This window comes from Lutra lutra, chromosome 8 (genome assembly GCF_902655055.1).
Source record: "Lutra lutra chromosome 8, mLutLut1.2, whole genome shotgun sequence".
NCBI lineage: Eukaryota > Metazoa > Chordata > Mammalia > Carnivora > Mustelidae > Lutra > Lutra lutra.
In genome coordinates, this window is record NC_062285.1 from 19,673,929 (window position 1) to 19,699,455 (window position 25,527).

The 25,527-nt window shown below is 36.0% G+C and overlaps 1 protein-coding gene across 2 annotated transcripts in view; it reads right to left on the minus strand.

The window, feature by feature from the left end:
* PLXDC2 (plexin domain containing 2) overlaps positions 1-25,527 on the minus strand; it is a 489,244-nt gene that overhangs the window by 113,519 nt on the left and 350,198 nt on the right. For both annotated transcript variants that reach the window (XM_047740347.1, XM_047740346.1), the window contains 3 exons: positions 23,733-23,832; positions 7,156-7,251; positions 6,886-6,967 (listed from right to left, as the gene is read on the minus strand). In XM_047740347.1, the coding sequence (XP_047596303.1) occupies positions 6,886-6,967; positions 7,156-7,251; positions 23,733-23,832 (278 nt within the window). The remainder of the gene's footprint in view (positions 1-6,885; positions 6,968-7,155; positions 7,252-23,732; positions 23,833-25,527) is intronic.

Here is a 25,527-nt window from a genome sequence, read left to right on the forward strand (position 1 = left end):
GGACCTACTGAATAGGAATCCCTTGCTGAGATTCACAGAAATCTGCATTTTAACAGGCTCCTGGGGCAATTTTAACTGTACTAATAATTGAGAACTACTGAACCTACAGCCACTCAGAATTAAAGAATACTAGAATCAAATATGTCTAGATGAGTTATGCATTTCACATTTCAAGATGTAAAGTCAAAGAGTTTATTGATTTGTCCAAGATCAATCAGCTAACATTGGCTGGGCCATTAGGTATTCAGACATCCAGTCTAATCCACTTAGGACAACAAAACAAGACTGCCTCTCTACTATGCATTTGGGGAAATCTGATTCCTTTTGAGTAAAGCAGGAATGCTTCCTCACTTCTGGGCTCCTCCTGAACTTTGGCTGGCTGGTTCTCCCGGACACAGAAAGTCCAATATAGTTGATAAGAACTCACTCAAGAACAAGAATCTCATCTGGCCTAGATGTGGGCTACTGGGCTCACTGTTTTCAGCCCAGTTTTCAGACCATTTCAGACCTTATTCACTGCTGCTGAGTATAGAATGAAAGATTACTGTATCTCTGAGGACTTCAGTCATTTCTGACATCAGTCAGAAATGATAGCATTCTCTTCTTCCTGTCTATCATGACTAGGCAGCATGACAATAAAGGATTCTAATTAATTTGTCATCAATTAAATAATTTTGTTGGATCTGATATTTCATTAAGGACATAACTTTCCTTCAAAGACAAAAATAGATTATGTTAGTTATAAATAACTTCATATTTTGTATTTAAACCTAACATACAGTTTATTGAAAATGGTAACATTTTCAGCTACCAAAATATTACTAATCTATAATTCCGGTAAGCAGATGGAGGTGATTTCAACTTGAAAGAAAGTCAGCATATTGAAACACAGCTCAACAAACGTTTACTGAAAATTCTTAAAGCTTGGTGAATTCTAAATGTCCATCTGAAATTCAGGGCATTTCAGAATAGAACTTTATTTTACCCCAATCCATGGTAATAAGCCTAGAGTTATAATTCATTTTGGATCAGGGCTGCTGGACTTCCCAAGTTAGGTGTGGACTTCACACTTGATCACCAAAGCCAATGGATTTCCTTATGTGAAAGAATCATGTAAATGTGTAGTATACTAGTAGCCTCGAATATGAACTTCAACCATACTCTCAAAACGGTTACAGGCTATGGCTTTGCCTGGGATATAAAAGGTACATTTAGACAGGCATAATTATACCCTGCTGATTAATCTTAATTGTATAAAGTTCAGAGTGGGCCATATATCCTAAGAATACCTGGAATGTCATTAACAATTGTGGGTGTTTTGATCCTCTCTTTTTAATCTTGAAATCTTGGACTAAATTGATTAAAACTAAATCAGACTAACAGAATGCTTTATATGGCCCTCTGAGGATTACAGTGGAGTTGCACCTTACTTGAAGGCTAGATATGGCAGTGAGTAAGTAGGCAGAAATCATACTGAGTCAAAACACGTTTGAAATTCCTTTAGTACAGTCCTTTTAGGAGCCTGCCACTCTTTTCATAAAACTACTTCTTCCTCTAAAGTTAGTATGGACTGTTGGATTTTGGCTGATCCTAGATGAAGTTGTTGACTTTATTTTAGGATCATGTGGTATGAAAAATATCTGTTGTTTCCTTAAACCCTAAAGTCACACTCAATCCTGCAAATGTGCCTATGTGTTTAGGGGTACATCAAAATAACACCAAAGGAGATAGGTATATTCAAGTCTCCTTGGTGCTCCTATTCAGAAGCGTTAAGATTACTGATTGGGGAAAGGTTGAATTGGCTGCATTATTTAAATTTGTTCTTTCCATTTCTCTCTTCTCTCAAACCTAGGTAGTTTAATTTCTGTAAGCTAAATGAACATATGATAATGAATATATTCTATTTTCAAAAAATTAGTTGTGCCTCTATAGAGTTTTTCATCTTTAATTAATTTAGGTTGATAATACATTTTCTATCATTAATGAATTATTAGCCACTATCTCTGACTTTATACATTTCAAAATTTTTGAAATGTACTACACATGATACTTTTTTTTCCATTTTTCTTTTTGTTACTGCAAAGAAATCCAGTTCATTCAGTGGAAATTAATAGCCAGTGCCATAGTATGTTCAAGGAAATGCAATAGAAATAACAGGTCGAAACAAATATAGAGTTATTCAAAAAGATTTTTCCCTCATCTCATATATCTTCTTAAGTAAACATGTGATATTAGTATTCAGTAGCTACATGTCTTTACCATTAGTAGGGGTTCACTTGTTCTATTTATTCTTTTGATGGGTGGAATCATGGAAATTATTTATTCCCGAATTTTTACCTGTAGTCCTATGACTTTGATCCGAGCTAAGTAAATAAAATGAAGAAAATTCTTTAAAACTGAGACACCAAGAGACTAATTCCTCAATTCTTAATCTGCTTAATTATAAATAGTGACATTTTATGCTAAACATCAGCTTAGTCCTTATGGTAGCCATATGGTTGATATTGACAAAGCCAATGGATGGGAACAGCCAACGTGACCAATTAGAATTCTCATGAAAGTGCAAATTTCTGGCCTTGATCATCTGCAAGATCAGTCCATGGATTGCTATATTAGTCTAGGCTTGGTGTTAGGTGCTGTGGAAGACACTAAAATGAGGAAAGCTACATTTCTGCCCTTGATTTTATGTTCTGTCATTTCTCCTTTGTTGATTCCTCCTTTTGTCTTCAACTCCACCTGGCAAAAATTCAAATTATACCAAGAGTACATAATCACAATAAAAAGTAACACTCATCCTCATGCCTGTCTCCAGAGACAAATATTGTTATCAATTTCTTATGTATCTTTTCAAAGGTATTCTCTGTCTATACAGACATGTATACAAGTATATTTTAAAATAATTTTATATAATAAAAAATTAGCATCATACCTCATTATGCCATGCCAGAAACTAGCTCCTGGAATCTCTTCTATTTTCAATTTACACTCTCTCCGTAGCTGATCTCACTAAGCTCCATGAATTTAAATACTATCTATATGATAATGACTCTCCAGTTTAATGTCCGGCCACAACCTCTTCCCCAAATTTCTGGCTTATATGTTCCCACCTACTCAACATTTCCACCTAAAGTCTGATAGACATCTCAAACTGAACTTGTCCTCAAGCGAGACGTTCAGATGATGAAGGCTAATGAAACCAAGGTCCCTTCAAAAGGTTAAGTTGCTTAGCATGTTACCAACAAATAAACTCTTGTTATTCTTACTTATTTTGCTATATTTTCCCTTATAATGTTCTGTTTATTGCTTTTGCCATAGCACTCATCACTGCCAACTCTATTGTTCGCACATCTGTTTGCTTAAATTCTTTCTCTTCATACTAAAAATGTAAGCTCCATGAGGGAAGTTTGTTTACCACTGGAGTCATAATTTAGGGTATTAACCTGAACACAAAGACACTTGGAAATTTTTGTTGAATGAGTGAAAATAGGAGATATGGTTGAAAAAGGTTGATTTAGGTCTTCTCAGTTTTCAGTGAAGAAACAAAAGCATTCTCACCTACAAGAAATGGGCCACCTATTATAAGTAAACATTTTTGATCACGGATCTCATTAAATGTTCTATAACTCAAATTCCTTTAGACCTTGGAGAAAGCCATTATAAGCATTTTACCTTAGTTTTTGCTTCCTGAAAAACAGGAATTAAAGGAAATAAACAAGCCAATTAAAAATATCTTATCTTTTTGGAGCAAGCCCGACTTGAGAGTTCAATAATCACCACCAACTGATTATCATTCAGGGGTAAATGAGCACAAAGGAGAAAGTAAAAAGAATGGAAGAAAAAAATCCGAGAGGCTATTTTTGTGCTGCTTAGGATAAGACTTCTCTTGTTTTATTGAACTTGTTAATAAAAGCTCTAAAGTCTGGGGAAATGCTTCCGGGCAGCAAAAGCAAAGTTTTGAAGCTCACAAGTCTAAGGAGAAATTAATAAAATGCAGTGGGGAAATTAAGTTGAACAAAAGTGCAATGAGCCATAGTTAAACCAATTAATTAAGCAGGTCTTGATATGTATATAACTGAGTTGCTGAAGAATTAAAAATAAATCCTAGATTTTTAAACCAGTGTTTGGTATTCCGCAAAACACCAAATGGTAACATGCAGAAAACTTGCAGTTTTTAAAGTAGTGTTCTTTGATGAATTCCCTCTTTATTCACATGCATCACCACTTTTCCTTTTTCAATTAATCTTTTTAAAGCAACGATGATGCTTTCAATACTGCACGAAAGTCTTATGCTTTGCTCGATTCTCTTTTGCATTCTTCTTATGCCAATTTCAAAGCCATGAGATTTTCCTGCAGCCTCAGTGACAAAAATATTTCTTTTCCAGTATTATGTCTGCTACTTTTCAGGAAGTAATGAAGATTAACTCACTTAGTTCATCTGCATTCTGGCAGGTGAGGTGTCAAGACCACAGGCTGGGAGTCACACAGATGTAGTTTTAGTCCCAGCTTACCACTTATAAACTAGAAGACCCTGCACCAACAACTGGTTCCTGTAAGCCTTGACTGCCTCCACTGGAAGAAGTTTGCACAAACTAAATACATCTGAAAACTCCTTGATATGTCTGGCAGAGAAATCTCCCAATAAAATAGAAGTATTAATATAATGCCATTTGCAACAATGCAAAATTGCTTGTTTTGGAACTTTGAACATATATTTAAACATAGATTGATTGACAGATAGACACAAACATACATATATTTTCACCAAAAATATTTTTTTAAAAAAGAATGAAATGGTTGCTGGAAGATAGGTTTCTACACTAGTGTCCCAAACCTTCAACTACAATGATATTATTTCAGTTGATAATTATCCCAATGGTAATCTGGCTGGGGTGGCTACCATTCCTGGTTTTCTTTTGACTTTCCTAGCTTCAGCACTGAAAGTCTCTCATCTTCAGAAACCCTTAGTTCCCAGACAAATCTTTTTTTTTTTTTTTCAATTTATTTATTTGACAGACAGAGTACAAGTAGGCAGAGAGGCAGGCAGAGAGGAGGAAGCAGGCTCCCTGCTGAGCAGAGAGCCTGATGCGGGGCTCGATCCCAGGACCCTGAGATCATGGCCTGAGCCGAAGGCAGGGGCTTAAGCCACTGAGCCACCCAGGCGCCCCAGTTCCCAGACAAATCTAATCATGATTCCTTCATTTGGAATCTAATGATCATTCATTCATTCATTCCTTGACTCATTCATTCATTTTCGGCAGTACGAGGTTACATTATTAGGTTCTGGAGATATAAAGACCAATCACCCTTAACACAGCCACAGCCTAGCAGAGGTGACAGACAAACTAACAAGAGTCCATGAGAACTAAGGTGACCGCTGATGATGGAGTTTCTCCCAGATGTCTGAGAAACACTGGGGTTGGGCACCTCACGCGGACTGTGGTTTAGGGAGACCTCTCAAAGGTGGTGAGCACTGAACTGGAACTTGAATTAGGTGCACACCTCAAGCCAGGGCCTACTACTAATTCTTTTGGGAGTATTTCATGTGTGAGCTCAGTGTTACTTAACTGAACATATTAGAGTGCCATCTCCTGAGATGTGTTTTGGCTGTCATCTAACCCAATTTTGACTAACTTCCAATGTGCATATAATCTTTATGGAATGTCAACAATATATGAATACAAATGTCCACAAACTCTTAATTGTAAAGCAGTTCTTTTCACTCTGGAGATATAGGAAAGTTAAAATCTACTTTGAAGAATGTTAATTTCCTGCTTGCTTTTTTGTTATTTGACATTCACGGCACAAAGGAAATTACAGGAACAGGTTGCACTGAAAACAAAACCGAGGTTATAATAAATAATGTTCTAGCCACAATACTGTACTGGTTGCCCCAAAGTTAGCAAGTTAAACATGTTTCTGAAAGCTTGTTATCAAGGACTTGGCGTTCTATTCTTTATCCTCCAATAGCATTGAAAGTGTTCCCGAACATGTCTCTATCATTAGAGCAAATGCTGCAGCAAGATGATAAGACAAAGGCTGTTCCTACAAGAAGCTCTGAGGCAACAAGCACACAGGAAGAGCCTGAGGACTTGGTTCTTCACCAGCGGGGAGAACTCTTCATAGACTCTGAAGGTGGACGGGGACTTATACCCAGACAGACTGTAAACTCTATGGTGGGGGGGAGTGGGAGGGTGGGCAGGTAGGGACCACACCAGTATTATTTGCTGCTACTTTCCCAGTGCTTGGGATATAACTGATGCACAAACGGTTGAGTAAATAACAAAACACAGTTAAGTCTTTGCTCCATATTTCCAACAAAGGATCATTCATTCTCTGAAAACCTCTATGGACTAGAAACTCCTCTTGGTGATTCATGAAAAATCAGACCACGCATTCTGTTTATGTAGAGGTCGGTTAGGGTCACTTTATTCCCTAACTTTAGACCACATCTCTAACCTTTGCTAGTAATCTCTGAGATATTCACTGGAATTTACTAAGAATTTGCATGTGACCATGCATACACTGTCCTTGTTATAGTAATGATATGTCATACCATGTTTTCTGAAGAATATGGGCCAAGAGCATCAATTTATAGACCTATCAGTCCACCATTTAGTTTAAGCCTCATAGAGATAATAAATGTATATCAGATAACTATTTTATTGACTGTGAAGGTTTTTGATAATTTTGAGTAATCAAAGGAAAATACTAAAATTCCTTAAAATCTTGAGCACTTTTTTGCCTTTTGGTCATTTTTTTTTAACTTATATACGTTTGTTCATATATGCCTAATCAACACACCTGACACATCTAAAATTCAATGGAAGAGATAGAAACAACAAATCTTTGTAAAATTTTTAAGTTTTCTGTATTATTCTTTTTTACCTTTGAAGTTTACTACACCAACTGCAGTTGAAGCCAATCTGAGAGGACACACAGGGGCCACAACCATTAAACTGGAGGCATGCTAGGAAACAGGACAGAAGAGGTTTATCAAGACTAATTGGCAGCATGGAGGAAAAAAAAAAAAAAGGATTGCTCAACCAAAATTAAAACCACCCACCTAACCCCACAGACACCTAAGAGGAAGATACTCATGCGTAAACAGGTCAGATCATTAAACTTTCTACCTAGCTCTGTTCACGTGGAACTTACTAGGTAATGGCGTCATCTCCACAGCTGAAATATTGGTAATTTTTGACATTTGTAGCTCTACTCGGTGGTATTCATAAATTGTTCTTCTTCGGACATCTGTAAAAACAAAAACAGAAAAAAGTCTTTCAAGATGTCTTTGCCTATAAAACAACAACTGATAATGAACGTAGAATGATATACTTTTTACCCAAGCTGTTTTTAAAATGAAGATTTAAAATAATCAAACCCTGTGAAGAGACTGATTATAAGAAAACAACCTGAAAATCATGTGCTGATATATCTGGAAGTTTTTTTTTAATCATTGAGGTTGAAATGTTGATTATGGTCTCAGATACCTCACTTAACTAACAGGGGCTCCAAACCATTGTTACCTATGATATACTGAAAAAAAAAAAAAAAATCACAGCCTAAATAAAGTTACTTTTTATGAGAAAATGAGTCCGAGTGCTTTAAAGGTTTAGAAGGAAATTTCTTTAATAAGAGAAAAACAGAACTTAAATCACCTTAAAAATTTAGTGCTGATATTTATTAAATATGTAATATCATATTTGAGGAAGGTTAATAATTAGTACTTATATCGCATGAATGAATTTATAATCATTCATCAGCAAATTCAACAGTATCCCTGAGGGAAAGGCTAGATGAGAGACTCTGACACAAGGTTTAATAATTAAATGTCAGATAAATATGGCAAACATTTTATTATAATCAAGACTTGACGAAATATACTTAAAATCTCCTATTAAAAAAAGACCTGAGCTTTATGTTAATGAGTATGTCCAAGTTTGGTAAATAGAAGTGGAAAAGTAATGTTATCAGCATTTTATTTAGCTCTTGAAATGCCTGTGATGACAGAAAGCCATTTCCTGAATACTATCATATCTCTCAGGAATTATTCGGGAAGCTATAAGTTTATTGAGAAAAATATCATGGTCTCTAGTCTTGGGATGTCATATGTCATCATGGTTGATAGTACACGTTCTTGAACAGTGTTGGGTGGTTCAAAAGCTAGCATTGCTTCTAGATTGGTATCTGTGTGACCCTGGGATCCTTTGTCAGCCTCTCTGTATCTCAGTTCCCTCATCCATGAAATAGAGGTAATAGTACCTATACCACTGAGTCGTTTTGACAACTAAAATGATATAATAAATGCAAATTGGTTAGAACAATCCCTTTCATACTGCAAGTGCTCAAATACATGTTCAGTAGGTCAAACATACATCACACTGGTCACATGCTGTGTGTAATGGTCTATTTCTATAGACCAAAACTCACTGAAGACACACAAAGGCTTGGAAATAAGGTTTCCAAAAATTGTCTTTGACATTAGCTTTGAGAATTAAAATTCTGACTAAGGTCAATTGATCCAACAGTGATCTCTTCTAGGACATAGAGCAAGAATATGGTGTCCAGGAGATAGTGAGGCGTCTTTTATTAAAAGGGTTCAGGAAATGTAGATATACCTACACATCCAGGAGCAAAGTTAAATATCTACTTATAACCTACACATATCTTTACACTTTATCCTTTCATAGCTTTTCACTCATTTCTGATGATTCACCATGAAATTCTACTCCCGAAGAGGAAGAAGGGTGGCCCCCAAGCAGGTTGGAGAGGTTCTAGAGCCATTTGCCAAATGCATCTTCAGGTTTATCAGATTGGAAAACACTGCTTAAGAACCATAATCTAATTCATTTCTTTTTGATATAAGAGAAAGGTGCATATATAATTTTCAAGGTATAAAGTTTATCAACATTAGAGAAAATATTAATTTCATGGTATTTATAAGGTTTCTTGAGGCACACTTTTTTTTTAAGTTTTAAGGCACATAAAAGGATTACCCATGTTCTACTTTGTCTAAATAATACACCTTGCTATATACTGCTTTCCCTTATATTTTACTAAATAATTTTATTCTTGGAAATAAATAACACAAAATAACATAGCTTTGTCATGAGATCACTGGGGTGGGGAGTTTTTAAGTCCCTCACACTCAAGTTTGCTTTATCATATTTGTAGGTGCTTAAAATACTAGTTTTCTCTTCATTTCATATTATACTTTGAAAATCTCAAACTACTGACATAATGACTGTGAAGCCTCTGGAAGTTAATTATTGATTATGCATATGGGGTTAAGGGAAGGTGACCTTTTTTGCTATGCTAATTCTATCACCTGCTCAGACCCCTCCAACTATGGGGATGAAATGAGTTTAACAAAACTAAAACTAATGAGAAAGATTTTTGTTTGATGACCTGCCAATTAATGACAGCTTCTAAATGGTCATTTTTGTTGTATTTCAGAGATACCCCTATCAGAAATAAGTAATTAGGAATGTATTTACTGGTAGCTCCTGCCAATACTAGAAGCTTTCATTTGATTCCAGAAATGTATTTAGCTCATCTGTCTTCTTTAGAAAGTCAGCCAAAATAATGCTGTACCAAAAATTCAGTCTTAGTAGTACTGACACAGCTATAACTGTTTTCTTACAACTTTACAAAACCAAGTTTGACTATAATACCCGTTAGGGGCTTTTAAAAATTAAAAAAAAATAATAAAAGAAACTAAATCTCTGAGCAGACTAAAATGTAGAGAATAAAGTTTAGTATCCAAAATCTTAAGGTGATATGATTCAAAGTATAACTAATGAACTGCATTTTTTAGACATTCCAAGCAATATTAACAGGAGGGAACAGAGTAATCATGTGGAAACACCAGGAATCCCCTCCCAATCAATATTCACTCTGGCCGAAATGAACACAGTTTAATGAGTACCCTGTGGCCTGGTTAGCCATGATCTAGTTTATTTCCTCGTCTTTAAAGCTAACATTCACATAGAGAATGTATGAGTAATTTCCTAAATTGGCGGATTCTTCCATTTATATAAATATTTTAATATTGTCTGAACTGTCAAGTGAATGATTTGCTAGCATGGCCTTACTTAGGCATTGCCAATGCTTTGTGACTGGCCCCAAATGGTTATTTCTTTTCAAGTTCCAAATGAGACCACAACACAGCACCATTCAGTGAGAACTATTTAATGTAGAGTATGTACTGTGCAAATACAAGTTCATTCTCACCATGAAGACATGGGGAAAAAAAAAAGAGAGAGAGAGACTCTTGAGAAAAAAGAAAGAGAGAGAGAGAAAGACCATTACAGCAGTGATTTACAAAAATGTAATCCACTATCCAAAATAGCAGGTTGGCATCATTACATCAAGCATCTACAGATAGAAGATGCTTTGCTTCAAACATTTCTTTATTCCTTTTGTAGTTCTAATTCTATTAAATAATAATGTAATTAATTTCAGCTAAGACAACATAAAATTTAGAGGGTCATGGAGTATTAATCTGTGCCTCTTAGATTTTCTTCTCATCTTTCCTCACTGCTTGTGAAGTTTCAGGCCATTACTAAAACCCAAATGGCCAGATTTCATAAGTTACTTAAACAAGCATAAAGAAAATCAGAAATGACATCTAAAACCAATCTTCACTTTTCTCCTCCTTCCACGTATATTTACTAAGGACTTAAACAAGATGCATGTTCTGACTTCAGTACTCTCTCTGTGCAAGAAGAGAACCAGAACGAACACTGGGACAGTAAGTGGTCAAGCATTATCTGAGTGGGCTGGTGTGACCTGTGGATGACAGGCTTAATATTATGGCTCCCATCGACCTAGGAACTGTTCCTCTGAACATGGTGCTTCCTCTAGGGGAACATACCTCTTTATTCCTCAGACTTATGGGGAGATTCTATAATGTACATTGGTAATATCATGACATTCTTCAATCCAATTGGGTGAAATGCAGTAAGATTTCTCATTTTTAAAATCAAGTTTTTAAAAGCTTTTAGTGCTAAATCATGCAGATGTTTGGCACTTATGTAAGAAAAATCGCCTACATTTCCAAGAAACTAAACTTCCTATAAAAAATCCAACTGGAAAAATTAACATTTGGACATGTTTATAAAGGTATCCAAACAGTGTTAGTTAAAAATGGAAATATTCTCTGTGTAGTAGGGAAGTGTAAATTAAATAGAAATAATCACTATGTAATAGGGAAAAAATGAGAAATAATTAAAGCAAAGGAAAGTATAAATTTGAAGGCAAACGTGATAGAGAAAAGAAGAAAATTGAATCTGAAGCCATAATTTAAAATTAAAAAGGCAAATAACTTTGATATAAAAATTAGATTTTTCTATTCAGATTATTTTTGAGAACTATTTTGACTACTTTCTTATTCCTTCCATAGTAAGGTAACCACTGCAAAAATGAGCTTTTGATTCACTTTACTGAATGAAATAAAGGTACATTAAGTTGGGTTTCTTTTCCTCAGACCAATAAATCCTAGCCTAATAGGTACTCAATAGATATTTATAAAATACATCAAATTTTTAAAAAAGATTTTATTTATTTATTTATTTGACAGAGATCACAAGTAGGCAGAGAGAGGGGGTGAAGCAGGTTCCCTACTGAGCAGAGAGTCCAATGTTGGGCTCGATCCCAGGACTCTGAGATCATGACCTGAGCTGAAGGCAGAGGGTTAACCCACTGAGCCACCCAGGTACCCCTAAATACATAAATGTTTAAATGTCTTGATTTTTTAGTAATGTATTGAAGTCCTTTCTGTGACTTTTAGTATTTTACATTAGAAATGACTGATTAAATTGAGATACATCATCTCTGTATTGGTAAAATTTTATTTTACCTGATATTGGTATAGGATAAAAAGGCAATGAATAAATGAATGAAAAGATTTAAAAAAAAAACACACAGTTTAGCCACAAGTCCCTGAAAGAATTGTTTTGTTCATAGATTCTAAAAAACATTCTAAAATATGTTAAATAAACTAATCAGTGATTTCTAACATCCAGAAAATTCTTAAATACTTGCTTCTTTCTAAAAAAATCAAGCATACCAAATAGGGTATGTTTGCAATGATGTATTAAACAACAGAACATCACTTTGCATAACACTTTCTATCTTGGAAGAGTTTTATGAGAGGATATTTTATGGAGAAAATGTCATGATTTCTTTTTCCTTTTGTTGAGGTTTGAGTGGGCAAAAGCTTATGTGGGAACCAAAGCACCTGAGGAAGCTGGGCTGGAAAGAGAAGCAATTTTATCTGCTATAAAATGAATAATTTTGAAGTGCTTTCCATTTTGAGGACCAAGAAGGTAAGATGACCCAGTTTACTAAAGGATTTGTGGATCAGTGTGTCCTTAAATGAATGAAAAGAACCTGGTAACTTTGAGAATAACAAGAGAGGCTCAGTTCTTCTAAAAGAGATTTAATTGAGTTAGAAAGAAAAAATATCTTCAGTTTTTTCCAGATTATTCATTTCCTCCATAGTCATCAACATGACTGTTTTTTTTTTTTAATTACAGTTGCTAAGTAATTATAATGGAGGTATCCTACTAGCCAATCAAAATTACAAATGGTTTTATTGGGGGGAAGATCAGTTATAAAGAAATATTTATGTTTGAAAATGTATTATTTAATCGTATCAAAAGTTCTAAGGTTTTTTTCAAGGCAAGGAATAAATAAAATATATATTCTGTAAATATTACATCTGCAATATAATATTTTATTTAAATATGCTTACATGGCCTATTATTACCCTGTCCAATATGGTAACCACTAGTCACATGTATCTCTTTAAATTAAAATTAATTAAGGAAATAAAATTAAAAATTCAATTCCCAAATGTCACTAGCCACATTTCTAGTGCTGGTAGCCACACGGACCAGTAAGACCAATACTGAACAGTTTAAATTTAGAATATTTTATCAGTGCAGAAAGTTCCATTAGACAGTACTGGTCTATGCTATTATGTTCTCTGACAATTAAAACTTAAGACATTCTGCGGAGTAAAAAAAAAATCATCTCTCTTTTTGTTTGTTAAGGTTCTTCTTCTTTTTTTTTTTAAGTCTGTAAACATAATTTTGGTCAAATTCTTTGAAAAATTGCTACCTGGCCTATAATGCTTATAAAGAGACCACATATGACAAACTATATACAACGGTCCTCTAAGAGTTCACTGAATCTCTGACTATGTAAAATATATTGACTCTCCAAATTAGCTGTGACTTTTATCATTGAAAATGCTAACATTTCTTATTGACCTGTGAACAGGAGTAACAACGAACAAAGCGAAGGCAAGTTGTAGCAGGAACAGTGTCAATAAATTGAAGACAGCAGATGCTGATAAGAAAGGGATGGATGTGAAGAAAGCAGCAGATAATGTAGGGACAGCGAGAAGAATAAAGTGGAGTGTTCTCAAGGACTCAGAAGTAGCCGTTATTGTTAACTTAGAGAAGAACCATTTCAAGTTAGGTCGGCAGGTTTCCTGCGTGGTTTCTTAGACAAGAATTCTGTGTGTGTGTAAAGCTAACTTTCATATTACTAAGATCTCATATTGCTTTATGTTCCCAAATAAAAGAACTGTGAAGGCAGGAGCAGATTTTCTGGGTTTTCTTGCTGGAAATGTTATGCTCTTTAAGCTCTGAAGGCACAGAAAAGGTGAGGCATGTTGGAGAAGGTCAGCAGCCTAGAGATTCAGATGGAAATTCAGTGTTAAAGTTGGAGCAGAGAGAAACCAACAAGTATGAATGGTACTAGTGAGAACTGTATGTTTATCCGGGAAGATCTCTGCATGCTGAGGAAAAGAATTTGGAGGGACATAAGCAGAAGCCGAGAATTGCTTAATAAAGCTATTTAACGAGAAATTATGGAAATGACACTTGACCTACGAATACATGACAATGTGAAAACTTTCTGGTAATGAAAAGAATATTGAGGCAACAATGAAATATCATGTTCTGCTGATCAAATTTGCAAGGTTTAAAAATGATAATAGCATCTGGGAGCATCTGGGGAAATGGGATATCTAATAAAAAGCTTGTGGGGAAATAAATTGGTACAACCTTTAGAGACAGCAATTTGTCAAAGTACACACAAAAGAACTATTAACCATCAACGGCCACATATTCATTTTTAAAGAGTTGTGTCAACATTTATAAAGAAAGATGTTCAGCACCGATTTACTGATAATTAATAGGAAAATCAACCAACATGACAAACCAGTGTTCAGACATGTCACATGAATTATGAAATAAAGGAATTTGTTGCAGCTACTAATGGGCACATTTTAGACAGGTATTTAGCAGTGCAGAAAGAGATGTGTTATATATATTAAGAGAAAAAGGGGTGAAAAATATTTATAGCCCAATGTCAATTTTCTTAATGTGTGTGTGTTTGCGTGTGTGTCTACTATAAACACGAGTTTGGATGCAGATACAGGGAAACATTATTGGTATCTCTCTGTGATACATTTACAGACCAATTTTCTCCTTTGTATTCGTTATTATTTTACAAATTTCTCTGAGTTAATGTGCACTATGCTTATCGTCACAAGTACGTTATTACATCTGGATTTCTGTAATGAATAATTGAAGTCATTGTACGTAGACCTGTCTTTCAGATCTGTACCTGTGGAGACTGAAACAGCTGATCTCTGTGTTCTTTTTCTTTCTAAAATTCTACAAAATATTTTATGAAAAATGGAAGGTGATGTAGAGACTTTTGGACAGACAGACACACTGAGAAGTCAAAAACCATATGATACTTAGAAAGGATGAGTTTCAGGGCACCTGGGTGGCTCAGTGGGTTAAGCCTCTGCCTTCGGCTCAGGTCATAATCTCAGGTCCTGGGATTGAGTCCCGCATCAGGCTCTCTGCTCAGCAGGGAGACTGCTTCCTCCTCTCCCTCTGCCTGCCTCTCTGCCTACTTGTGATCTCTCTCTGTCAAATAAATAAATAAAATCTTAAAAGAAAAAAAAAAGGAAGAAAGGATGAGTTTCAGAGAGAGGGTGCCGAGGTGTTTTCTAGTGGAAATCCCGTGTAGACCCATTCTCATGAGCACTTGTTCTAGATGTGGTCATCTTAGCGTCACTATCTTTCTAAAGTGACAATGTTTTTTGTTTTTGGGTTTTTTAAAAAAAGATCTATTTACTTATTTGATAGCGAGAGATAGGGAGAGAGCATACAAGTAGGGGGAGCAGCAGGCAGAGGGAGAGGGAGAAGAAGGCTCTCCATTGAGCAGGGAGCCTGATGTGGGACTCGATCCCAGGACCCCAGGATCACCACCTGAGCAGAAGGTAGAAGCTTAACCGACTGAGCCACCCAGGCACCCTGTGACAATGCTGATGCTGACAAAGGAACGGTACATAAGGACACTAACACAGCGCTTGTTTGGTGCCAAACACTGCATGCTACATATGCTTTGCATCATAGGTATTAAGATGACCATCTTGCATGTTAAGTTATAAGAATTAAATAAGATGCTCATGGCCTCATGACTAGTGTTCCCACTACAGTATCCCTTATTCTTTCTGGACAGTTAACTAATTTTTATCTTTTATTTTATTTTTTAGATAAGGGTTAATTTCACCATACGGTTTTTTCTTTTTTTCTTCTTTTTGGAAGGAGCAAAGGAATTTCCTTTGTAATCTCAGAAGTGTTTACAAATTTACTAACAATGCCTGAATTCCCTTTGATATTTTAAACTATGAGATCACCTGATTTTTTTTTTTGAAAGGTAAAGACTAGAGTAAAAAACTATGCTTGAAAGTTGCACTGAAATCATTTACTATTTAGAAGTTTTTAAAAAGCTGAAAAAATAGTTTTTTGTTGTTGACATTATGATGAAATGGTTGGAGAAAACTTCATAATAAATAAGTAAAACCTACCTACCAGCTATTCAAATGCTTTATCAAACTTTCACCAACTGATAAGAATGGTATAGCAAATGTGGTCCCACTGGGAAAACTTATTCTCAAGGTTATAGCTTACATTTCCATGTTGCCATGGGTATATTAAGCTGAGGATCTAGGCTCTATAACCCGTGTAACCAAAATGATGAAAAGAACAGAAAACTGATCTTATGAGAACAGGGTCCTATGTAATGCACCTTGCAAAAGAGAAGAAATGAAACCACTCATTATTTAGGATAATGATCAGTTTTTCCCTAAATTCACTCAGGAGAAGAAAAAGGGGGAACAGAGATGAACTATTTAAATTCCCTGTGAGGATGACTCCTAAAAATCAGGGTTTTTAAATAAGAGAGCAGAATGTTGAAAAGGATTTAAATATTTATCTAAATTCTGACTGCACAAATAGGTAACACACAAATCTCCAGGAATCATCTTACAGTCTCAGGAAAAAGTATAACATATTATGCTCATTTTGGGTTAACCTAATCTCTGGCATAAATAAGTATGCTTTTTTTTTTTTTTTTTTTTAAGGCTGAGAGTACAATGCAACCATATCTCTCCTTCTGTAGAGAAGCTCATGTAACAGACACTGTTACACCTTATAAATGTGGGAACAGATTTTGAAGGAGATTTAAATTTTTCTGTTCCCCAAAAGATTTTTTTAAAATTTTTTTTAAAGATTTTATTTATTTATTTGACAGACAGGGATCACAAGTAGGCAGAGAGACAGGCAGAGAGAGGGGGGGGGGGGAAGCAGGCTCCCTGTTGAGCAGAGAGCCCGATGTGGGGCTCAATCCCAGGACCCTGGGATCATGACCTGAGCCGAAGGCAGAGGCTTTAACCCACTGAGCCACCCAGGTGCCCGCCCCAAAAGATTTTTAAATAGAACACATCAATTCCAGTTTTCTTGCTGAAATAGGGTCCCGTCTAAAAGTAGGGATGAGTGGATTTGAAACTCAGAACTTCCATTCTTTCTTAGTTACTTTACTCAGGATGGGGAACAGTGAGGTCAACAGGAAATGCAAATGGAATTCCAGCAGGCAGCTTACCTGAGGGAAGCATTTCCCTAAACTTGTGCAATTTTTTTAGATGAATGCTGTCTCAACTTCAGACATAATCTGTTCCCAAAATTCATATAAATTTTGCCAATTTATTAAAAAAAATTTATATTTGGGAAAGATATTTTTCCTCAAAACGTAATGGTTATCTTATTACCTTATAACAAGGAATGAAAAATTGCAATTTGGGTTCTACGGTGTAAGCACAATTCTACCATGCTTCAGTTCTGAGAGAATATTTGCATATTAAAATACATTTATAAATTTTTTTTTTAATTTTGTACTTGTGTGGGTCTTTTGGTCTAAACAATAGTATACCAGAACATCAATGTAGACCAAGCTGTCTTTTGAGAAAGCTGAAAATAACATACTTTCTCAGAAGAAAAGCACTCACAAACTAAAACTAGTGTTTTACTTGTGTAATAATTGACTCAAGTCATGCTTGATTTAACATCTCTGAAAGTAGGAATGTGAAAAACACTTGTCCTCAAAGGGGAATCAGCTGGCTCTCCCAGGACATGGCCTCTTATTTAAGAGGATGTCGTTATGTGCCTACACATGCTAATATATCCTTGCTTTGTTCACAGTATAATTCCGTTTTGAGAAAATCTGCCTTGATTTAACAGTTCCCTTGAATGTTACTTCCCAGTAATTCTCAGCTAGTAAGGAGAAACTACCATGGAAGATTCACATTCTTCACAAAGCATTATTCCCACAGATGAACATCATTCTAAATCGTACTTGTAAGATACTTACTACATTTCCAGCCAATCCAAGAAAGTCTTAGAATTTGAAGTCTAAATAATTTCCACTCCACTTACCTTCTGTATTTGAGAGATGGCGTACTTAAACAGAATTAGTTCAAAGGAAGACCAAATAGCATAGGCATGTGATAAACGAGGTCTATCCCTACAGTGAAATATAAGGTCTCTGAACAAAAAACCAAAATAAATTATCTAAGCATGAGATGTATTTTGTTATCATCTCTTGCTTGTGTCTAGGACACAAACATCTTCAGTACTAACACACTAAAGCATCCCTCAGGAGTTTTCTTGAAACAGAGGTTTAAAAAAATAGAAACTTTCAGAGACTGAGGAGTCAAGATGGCAGAGGAGTAGCAGACTGAGATGACATCAGGTCCCAGGGGTTCAGCTAGATAGTTATCAAACCATTCTGATCACCTACAAACCCAACAGGAGATCAAAGCGAAGAAGAGCAGCAATTCTAGAAACAGAAAATCGACCACTTTCTGAAAGGTAGGACATGTGGAGAAGTGAATCCGAACCAACAGGAACATAGGCCGAATGGGGAGGGGCTGGCTCGCGGCAAGAAGCGGGACAACGGAACACAAAATCATAACTTTTAGAAGTCTGCTCCAGGGGCGCCTAGGTGGCTCAGTGGGTTAAAGCCTCTGCCTTCGGCTCGGGTCATGATCCCAGAGTCCTGGGATCGAGCCCCACATCGGGCTCCCTGCTCAGCGGGGAGCCTGCTTCCTCCTCTCTCTGTCTGCCTGCCTCTCTGCCTACTTGTGATCTCGGTCTGTCAAATAAATAAATAAAATCTAAAAAAAAAAAAAAAAGAAGAAGTCTGCTCCACTGAGGGACATTACTCCAGAGGCCAAGCGGTGGTGGAGCCCTCATGGGGACAGTGTGGTCTCAAGTCCCATGGGGTTCACAGAAGGATGGGGGGTGTCTGAGTGTAGCAGAGCTCGCAGGTATTAGAGCGGGGAAGCCGGCTACAGACACAGGGCTAAGGAGTGAGCTCTCAGCTCAGGGTTATTTTAAACTGTGATCTGTGGCACAGATGGACCACTGCTCTTTGAGCAGGGACCCCACAAGTGGCAGATCCAGGTACATCCACCTTCATCTGCCAGAAGAGCACAGTGGCAGGAATCTGCTGGGTTTGGAGACTCCAGACAGGGATCTGTGCCAGAGAGAGAAATGCTCGGTCACAGGTCGGGTGAGCACGGAGTACGGCTGGAGACCAGAGACATGGGAGTGATTGACTGCTTTTCTCCAAGGGCGCACAGAGGAGTGGGGCCCCATGCTCTTGGCTCTTCTGGGCCAGAGATTGGGAGGCCGCCATTTTCATTCCTGTCCTCCAGAGCTCTACAGAAAGCGTTCAGGGAACAAAAGCTCCCGAGAGTGAATCCGAGCAGATTACCTAGCCCAGCCCCTGGCAAGGGCAGAGCAATTCTGCCTCAGCCAAAGACATTTGAGAATCATTACAACAGGCCCCTCCCCCAGAAGATCAGCAAGAACATCCAGCCAAGACCAAGCTCATTGATCAAGGAGAACAACGGAATTCCAGAAGAGAGGAAAGCAAAGCATGGAATTCGTGGCTTTCTCCCCATGATTCTTTAGTCTTGCAAAGTTAATTAAAATTTTTAACTTTATTTTTTTCTTATTCTAATTTTTTAACTTTTCCTCTTTTAATATTTTTAAACTAGTTAATCTTAACAATACCTTTCTAAAAATATTTTTAAACCTTCATTATACCTTTCTAAAAATTTTTTTTAAACCTTCATTATTATAGTCATATTTTATCCTTCATTGTACCTAACTTTATTTTTTGTACGCATATAGGGTTTTTTCCTTCTAAAAAATTTTGGGATACAATTTCTTCTAGTAGATCAAAATAAACCCTAAATCTAGCACAGGGCTTTGATCTAGTCTCTGGCCTGAGCAAATTCTCTCCACTTTAGATTTCTTTCTTTTTCCAACCAATATATCTTATCAATTCCTTTTTTAGAAATTTTTTTTAAATTTTCATCTTTATAGTCATATTCCATCTCTTCATCATGTTTACCCTTACTTTTGTATATATATAAGTATTTCTTTCTCTAAAATTTTGGGAGGTAGTTTCTTCTAAGAGACCAAAATACACCCAAAATCAAGTGGGTGGCTCTGTTCTATTCACCAGTCATATTCATATATATATATATATATATATATATATATATATATATAATTAAAATTAAATTAAATTAAATTTAAAAAATATATATAATATATATTTTTTTTAATTTAAAAAATTTTTTAAAAAAATTTCCTTTTACCCCCTTTCTTCTCCCCCTGATTTGGGGTCTCTTCTGATTTGGTTACAGTACATTTTTCTGGGGTCTTTGCCATCCTTTTAGTATTTTGTACTTTCGTTCATATATTCTTATCTGGATAAAATGACAAGGCCGGAAAACTCACCACACACACACACAAAAAAAGAACAAGAGATAGTACTGATGGCTAGGCACCTAATCAATATAGACATTGGTAATATGTCAGATCTAGAGTTCAGAACCATCGTTTACCAAGGTGCTAGCAGGGCTCAAAAAAGGCATGGAAGATATTAGAGAAACCCTGTCTGGAGGAAATAAAAGCCCTTTCTGGAGAAATAAAAGAACTAAAATCTAACCAAGCTGAAATTTAAAAAGCTATTAACGAGGTGCAATAAAAAAAATGGAGGCGCTTACTGCTGGGATAAATGAGGGAGAAGAGAAAGTTAGTGATATAGAAGACCAAATGACGGAGAATAAGAAGCTGAGCAAAAGAGAGACAAACAACTACTGGACCATGAGGGGAGAATTCAAGAGATAAGTGATACCATAAGATGAAACAATATTAGAATAATTGGGATTCCAGAAGAAGAAGAGAGAGAGGTGCAGAAGGTATATTGGAGCAAATTATTGTAGAAAATTTCTTAACATGGCAAAGGAACAAGTATGAAAATTCGGGAGACACAGGGAGCCCCCCTCAAAATCAATGAAAATAGGTCCAAACCCCATCATCCTGAAAGCAGCTTGGGACAAGAAGTCTATAACATAAAATGGTAAAAATATTAGATTGGCAGCAGACTTATCCAGAGACCAGGCAGGCCAGAAAGAACTGGCATAATATATTCAGAGCACTAAATGAGAAAAACATGCAGCCAAGAATACTATATCCAGCTAAGCTATCGTTTAAAATAGAAGGAGAGATAAAAAGCTTCCAGGACAAACAAAAACTAAAAGAATTTGTAAACATCAAACCAGCCCTACAGAAAATATTGAAAGGGGTCCTCTAAGCAAAGAGAAAGCCTAAAAGTAGTAGATCAGAAAGGAACAGAGACAATATACAGTAACAGTCACCTTACAGGTGATACAATGGCACTAAATTAATATCTCTCAAGAGTTACCCTGAATGTAAATGGACTAAATGCCCCAATCAAAAGACACAGGATATCAGAATGGATTAAAAAAACAAAACCCATCCATATGCTATCTACAAGAAAATCATTTTAAACATAAAGACACCTCCAGATTTAGAAAGAGAGGGTGGGAAAACAATTTGCCATGCTAATGCATATAAAAAGAAAGCTGGGGTGGCAATCCTTAAATCAGATAAGTTAGATTTTAAGCCAAAGACAACAAGAGATGAGGAAGGACACTATACCATTCTCAAAGGGTCTCTCCAACGAGAAGATCTAACAATTTTAAGTATCTATTCCCCTAATGTGGGAGCAGCCAACTATATAAACCAATTAATAGCAAAATCAAAGAAACACATTGACAATAATACAATAATAGTAGGGGACTTTAACACCCCCTCATTGAAATGGACAGATCATCCAAGCAAAAGATCAACAAGGAAATAAAGGCCTTAAATGATACACTGGGCCAGATGGACATCACAGATATATTCAGAACATTCCATCCCAAAGCAACAGAATACACATTCTTCTCTAGTGCACATGGAACATTTTCCAGAATAGATCACATCCTGGGTCATAAATCAGGTCTCAACTGGTACCAAAAGATTGGGATAATTTCCCGCATATTTTCAGACCAAAATGCTCTGAAGCTAGAACTCAATCACAAGAGGAAACGTGGAAAGGACCGAAATACATGGAGGCTAAAGAGCATCCTACTAAAGAATAAATGGCTCAACCAGGAAATTACAGACGAATTGAAAAATTCATGGAAACAAATGATAATGAAAACACAACTGTTCAAAATCTGTGGGACACAGCAAAGGCAGTCCAGAGAGGAAAGTATATAGCGATACAAGCCTTTCTCAAGAAACAAGAAAGGTCTCAAATACACAACCTAACCCTACACTTAAAGGAGCTGGAGAAAGAACAGCAAAGAAAGTCTAAACCCAGCAGTAGAAGAGAAATAAGAAAGATCAGAGCAGAAATCAATGAAATTGAAACCAAAAAAACAGTAGAACAAATCAACAAAACTAGGAGCTTGTTCTTTGAAAGAATTAATAAGATTGATAAACCCCTGGCCAGATTTATCAAAAAGAGAGAGAAAGGACCCAAATAAATAAAATCATGAATGAAATAGGAGCGATCACAATCAACACCAAAGAAATACAAACAATTTTAAGAACATACTATGAGCAAATTTGAGAATCTGGAAGAAATGGATGCATTCCTAGAGACATAAAAACTACCAAAACTGAACCAGGAAGAAATAGAAAGCCTGAATAGACCCATAACCAGTACAACTCACCAATTGCACTATTGGGTATTTACCCTAAAGATAACAAATGTAGTCATTCGAAGGGGCACATGCACCCGAATGTTTATAGCAGCAATGTCTACAATAGCCAAACCATGGAAAGAATCTAGATGTTCATCAACAGATGAATGGATAAAGAAGGTGTGGTATATATATACAATGGAATACTATGCAGCCATCAAAAGAAATGAAATCTTGCCATTTGCAATGACTTGGATGGAACTAGAGGGCATTATGCTGAGCAAAATAGGTCAATCAGAGAAAGATAATTATCATATGATCTCCCTGATATGAGGAATTTGAGAGATAGAGTGGGGGGTTTGGGGGGTAGGGAAGGAAAAAATGAAACAAGATGGGATCAGGAGGGAGACAAACCATAAGAGACTCTTAATCTCACAAAATAAACTGAGGGTTGCTGTGGGGAGGGGGTATTGGTTTATGGGCATTGGGGAAGGTATGTGCTATGGTGAGTGCTGTGAAGTATGTAAACCTGGCAATTCACAGACCTGGACCCCTGGGGCAAAGAATACATTACATGTTAATTAAAAATATATAAATTTTCAAATGATGGCTAAATACATGATCAGAACTACTACCAATGGTGGTTTTCTGAATTTCTAATATTCTGAATTTCTAAAAATCTGAACTTCTAATATGATGAAGAGCTGCCCAAGTAACACATATGCTTTTATTTTACAAATGGAAACTAGACTAGATAAGTGAAAATGACTTAAACAACCAAAATACTTACCTTCTTTGGTAGGTATAGCTCAACCAAAGCTTTTATTTACTTCAATTTATACTTTTTCTTTCATCTTTCTTTAGACTGTTATACAAACATGATAGACATAAAAATGGCATAAAGCTACTCTTTTTCTGATAAATTTAAGCCAAAGAAACAAACAAACAAATAAAACTCATACACCCATCAGTCAAATAATCTGTCATTCCTTTATGCTCTTCTTATTAATGACAGAAATATACCTATGTCACAAAGCTAATAATCCCAAAGAAAACAAAATTACACACTGTTGGCCTGGCTGTTTAATTTTGCTTTACCTATATTATTAGTTGAAGAGTACCAGAGAGATAGCAAATGCCAAGAAGAGTTATAAACAAAACAATATAATTTTCAAGCAGCAATTGGTTAAGTGATTCTGTTACTCAATCTATCACAACTGCCTGAAGTCAGTCTCCTTTAAATTTACCCCACAGCAGGCTCAGATTTTGCAATTACCCTTCTACATACTGGGAATTTGCTGGATCCTGTGGACAACGACAAAGGCATCAGACAGTCCCACTTTCACTGGATGATTGGTCGAACTTATCTGTGTGACCAAGACAGGAATCTGGAAAAGAAAAAGTAGATTGCTATGTGTTAGATTTGAATTTCATTTAGGGGTGGGGGCGGGTAGTGTGATCATCCTATTTATTGGATAAAGGTAGGTGATGGAGATGATGGACCAGGGAGAGAGTGAGTGGGAAATATCAGAGAAGAAAGGCATACAATAGCAAAACATAACATCTGTTTAGTGCTTTAGATGAGCTGAAGTGACAAGAGAGTTCCTGGTCTTATAGACAGCTGCTTGAGGATGAAAGTCAGTAGATTCTCAGGGAGAGTAACTGATGACAAATGCCAAACCTCATCGCACATATAGGCGCACCACGAATACATTCAGTGCTGGCTGTAATTTCAGGAATTGAGACTCTCCTTGTATCATCTGTTTTCCTAAAATACTTTATATTACTTTTCATGGCTTTTTAAAAAAATCCTTGTTTACAAGGGGCCTTATACATCCAATGCCTAGAGAAGGACAAATAGGTACACAGCTAAATATATATTTAACAAACCACTCTTGATTGATAGATAGTGAAACTTGGCAAGCGTTGATGGATGCTGAACTTCACTATTCTGATTGAAACCTATATGGAAAACTTATGAACTATTATGGGTCATCTCAAGGTCACATTTCCTAATTTAAACCTCAGTGAAACCCAAATCTGAATATGACAGACATTTTTTACATTTACAGTTTTAAAAAAAATTAAAACATTCAGAATATATGAAATAGTTACAAATGAGACAAAGTCTTAAAGCCAATTTTTCTAGATTTAGAAAAGAATCAATGGAGATATGAGTACTATGTTTATTTCCAGTTTTATAGACATAAAAATGGGCATGAAACCATCTGCAATAAATAATGGGCCAAGAAACAACAGGGAAGGATAAATGTACCAAAAATCTTAAGGTGGAATAAGCAGACCATGGGCCATCTGTGGATAATTCATTTAAGACCGTATTTGATCAGACCTTGTTGTACAAAACATAATAACCAGCCTAGAAATGAGAAGCCAGGAGAATAACTTGGGCAGAAGTTATAATAAGGGCTGTACTACTCAATTTTTGTCCATGACATCATGAAATTGTAAAAGGGCTATTTTGTTGAAATTAACCAATGAAGAGCAAATTCTAATGTATCTGAAATTTATGGAATTATCTCCAAACAAGTAAATGTAAGACAAAATTTTCTCTTTATGTACTAATAAATTAGTCTGTTCTTAAACAATGTTACAGTATTGCCAATTTTATGTCAGTATGTCCAGTTCTTAACCAGCATTAAGAATACTCTGATGGGGCACCTGGTTGGGTCAGACAGTTAAGTATTCAACTCTTGATTTGGCTTGGGTCATGATCTCAGGGTTGTGAAACTGAGCCCTGAAACTGGCTCACCCTCAGTGTGTAGTCTGCTTGTACCTCTCCCTCTTCCCCTCTTCTCTCGCTCTCTTTCTCTCTCTAAAATAAATAAATAAAAATAAATACATTTTTTTAAAAGAAGTAATCTGGTATTTGCACAGCAGAAACAAAACAAAACCAACATTTCTGTCCCTAAAGGCTCATTTGCTAAATGAACCTCTGACATACTTTTATTTAGTGATTATTAAGCCATACTCAGTAATATATATAACTCCTTTTCTTAGTGGACATTATATATTACCCAGTTTTATACACAATGTTGAGGAAAAAATGCTAATATAAGTGTAAT